Below are 3,152 nucleotides of genomic sequence, written 5' to 3'. Positions count from 1 at the left end.
CTTGCCACAGGCATGACAGTGATGACGCCGCAGTGTGAGGGAGAAGTCACAGCCGCAGTTCATGCACATCATGACATGTGTGACAGGCACCAGGGTGGGAGGCCTCTCCCCGAGGCTAACCCCCAGCCTCTCTCGTATCTGCAACAACAGAATTGGCCGAGTAAGGTGGAGTGTGGCCAGGGGACCAGCCGGATGCATGGCCCAGTGAGTCCTGCCCTGCCTCTCCGTGCAGGGTGTGCGATGTGTGGGTGTATGGGTCTGATGCTAAAGGCCTCTCCTGCACCCTCCAGCATGCTCACCCTTGGGTAGGAAACAGCCAGACTATGAGAACAGGGCTGGGGGTACTGTTCTCCTTGGTTGCATGGAGGCCGCCCCTGACTTGGGTGGGAGCATGGCAGGGGTTGGGGGGAGCCAGTGCCCCAAGGGCAGGAGCCACACATTCATGTGGGTGTGAGTGGCGACAGCAGTGTCCACCCAGGGAACCCCAGGTCTCAGGCTGGTGGCCCGTGGACACTGCCCACCTACTCACCTCCACGCTGTGGTGGAACACAGCCAGAGCCTGAGCCTTGTAGTCCTCAGGAAGAGCTCTGCTCAGACAGCCATACCACTCGTCCCTCTCTGCACAGGAGCTGCAGGCATGGGCTGGAGTAAGCAAAGGCAGGAGTGGCTCTGCCTCCCACCCTCCATCTCAGCATGGATGAGGTCCTCGCTTAGCTGCTCCATTCTCCTCCCTTGAGCCTGGGCCTCTCACATTGCCCAGAACCACCACCAAAGAACAGATCACCTGCCAGATACGGTTTACTAGCAGACCACCAGTCGATTAGCTGTCCTTGGGCCTGTATCTTCTTACACTGGAATAACAACAATATTTCCCCTAACTCCCAGGGCTGCTATGGGGATAAAGGGAGATGTGGGACATGGAACCACACTGTCAAATAGCAAAACACCATGCAAAAGCAAGAGACATTAGGAAGACCCAGAGGGTCCCACACTTTAGGAGGAATGGGCTGGCAGGGGACAGAGGGCTGGGTACCTGTGGAGGATGAGGGGTAAGTGGGAGTTGGCAAAGGTAAACATCTCCGTTTCCCACCTTCCTCATCCCCCCACGTAGTTTCCCAGACAGTCATCCAGCAGGCACTTTCCAAGTCCCTGCTCTGCACCAGGGAGGGTTTCCTGAGTGGCATGAGCTATGCCTGGGCTGTGTACCCAGTAGCTGAGTGGAGTTCTCACAGTGTCCACTAGGTGCCGCACCTACACCACAGGTAATTGTGCAGCCTGCTCTGGATAGCAGGCAGAAGAGCTGCCAACCTTGGCAGGAGCAGGGCTGCGGTGCAGAGGCTGAATCAGCATTGTGGGCAGCAAGATGCCATGTCCCTAAAAGGCGATGAATGGGTCATACTGTCCCCTGCGAGCTTCAGTGTGGAGGGTCTGAACTAGCAGGAAAGTGACTTGAACAGCCCCACGTGAAGGCCCACATGTGGATCATCACCACCTTCATGTCATGGCTGGACCAACGGAAACTATACCCTGGGCTGCCTCCTGCCCTCAATTTTATCACGAGGAGAGGCGAGGCCACAATCCCCACCCAAGCCTTACCACCTCCAGAAAGCCTTCCCTCACTCCTCCAGATGGGGCAGTCCCTCCTTTGGGTTTCCAAGCCCTCTTCCTTTCCCTTATGCCATAGACTGTAATAGACAAGAGTTGTGGGCTACACAGTCCTGGGTTCAAACTCCAGTTCCACATCTCCTGGCTGTGTGACCCTTTGGCAGGCCTCAACTCCCTATGCATGGAAGGAGCTGCAAACCCCAACTCTAAGGGTGGTGATGAGGATCACGGGCGGTACCTGGGGCCAGTTTACAACTCTCCTGCCTGTAATGCAGCCTCCTGGAGAGCGCAGCAAGGGCTAAATTGTTTGTGTTCTCAGCCCTGGACCTGGCACTGAGGTGTGGCTAATAAATGCTTACTTTTTTTTTTACAGATAGGGTCTTACTATGTTGCCCAGGCTGGTCCCAAACTCCTAGCCTCAAGTAATCCTCCAGCCTCAGCTTCCCAGAGTGATAGGATTACAAGTTTAAGCCACCATGCCCCACCTAATAAATGCTTTTAATAAGAAAATGCATCTATGAGAGTTCATGAGTTCACGTGCATGAGTGGATTTATATCCCATTTCACACTCAGAACTACCTCAATTCAGGATAAACCCCCACATGATGGGCACCCCTGCCATCCCAGGCTCACATGCTTGCTGTGGGCAGACACCCAAGCCCCGGAAGCCTTGCTGACCCCTGCCATGCCCGTCCCTGGCTGAAGAGCTGCCCTTGGCTGGAGCCACACCTTTCTGGTTTCCAAGCCCCCAAGAGCTCGAGCTTACCTCACCCTGAGAGAAGGAAAGGGGGATGCTTAAGGTCATGATCTGAAGCCGGAGATCAGGATCCCAGGCAACCCAAGGGCCTGGAGAAAATGCAGACCTTTCTGATAGAAAGGCCATGTCCCCTGCTGTAGTTGGAATGTTTGTGTCCCCCCATATTCAAATGCTGAAATCCTCTTCCCAAAGGTGATGGTGTTAGGAGGCAGGGCCTTTGAGAGGTGATGTGGTCATGAATGTGGAGCCCTCATGAATGAGATTAGTGCTCATATATAAGAAGCCCCAGAGAGACCCCTGCCGCTCCCACCATATGAGGTGGTACCATCTATGTGAGAAAGCACCGTCTATGAACCAGGAAGCAGAATCCTGCTAGACACCGAATCCGCCAGTGGCTTGACCTTGGGCTTCCTGACTTCCAACCTTGAGAAATTTCTGTTGTTTATAAGCTACCCAGTTTATGGTATTTTTGTTATAGTGGCCTGAATGGACTAAGATAACCCCCAGACAGGACAAGATACATGATGAAAGCTCACTTATTTTTTTCTCTCACCTAGATAGGAAAGCAAAAAGGCCACTTTATGAACAGAAGCACACAATACATTTTTTACTTGCCTTAATTTTTCATATTGCTGTAAAGACCTGATCATCCAAAAAGAGCTCCACAAACAAGACATTTTGCCTTATTTAAGCAATGGACTCTAGAAACCCCTGGAGTTACATATAAAATTTTATGAGTATGTACACTTTTCTGTGGGAGAGAAGTTCTTATCAATTTCCCCAAAATGGT

General features: G+C 52.6%; 1 protein-coding gene across 1 annotated transcript in view; it reads right to left on the bottom strand.

Annotated features, from left to right (window-relative positions):
- Positions 1–3,152, bottom strand: part of FGD5 (FYVE, RhoGEF and PH domain containing 5) — a 116,747-nt gene that overhangs the window by 3,843 nt on the left and 109,752 nt on the right. The window contains exons 15-16 of the mRNA XM_037730142.1: positions 530–629; positions 1–138 (exon numbers count right to left, since the gene is read on the bottom strand). Coding sequence (XP_037586070.1) covers positions 1–138; positions 530–629 — 238 coding nt within the window. The remainder of the gene's footprint in view (positions 139–529; positions 630–3,152) is intronic.

Source organism: Cebus imitator, unplaced genomic scaffold, assembly GCF_001604975.1.
Source record: "Cebus imitator isolate Cc_AM_T3 unplaced genomic scaffold, Cebus_imitator-1.0 Scaffold332, whole genome shotgun sequence".
Classification (NCBI taxonomy): domain Eukaryota; kingdom Metazoa; phylum Chordata; class Mammalia; order Primates; family Cebidae; genus Cebus; species Cebus imitator.
This window is presented reverse-complemented; position numbering and strand designations above follow the sequence as displayed.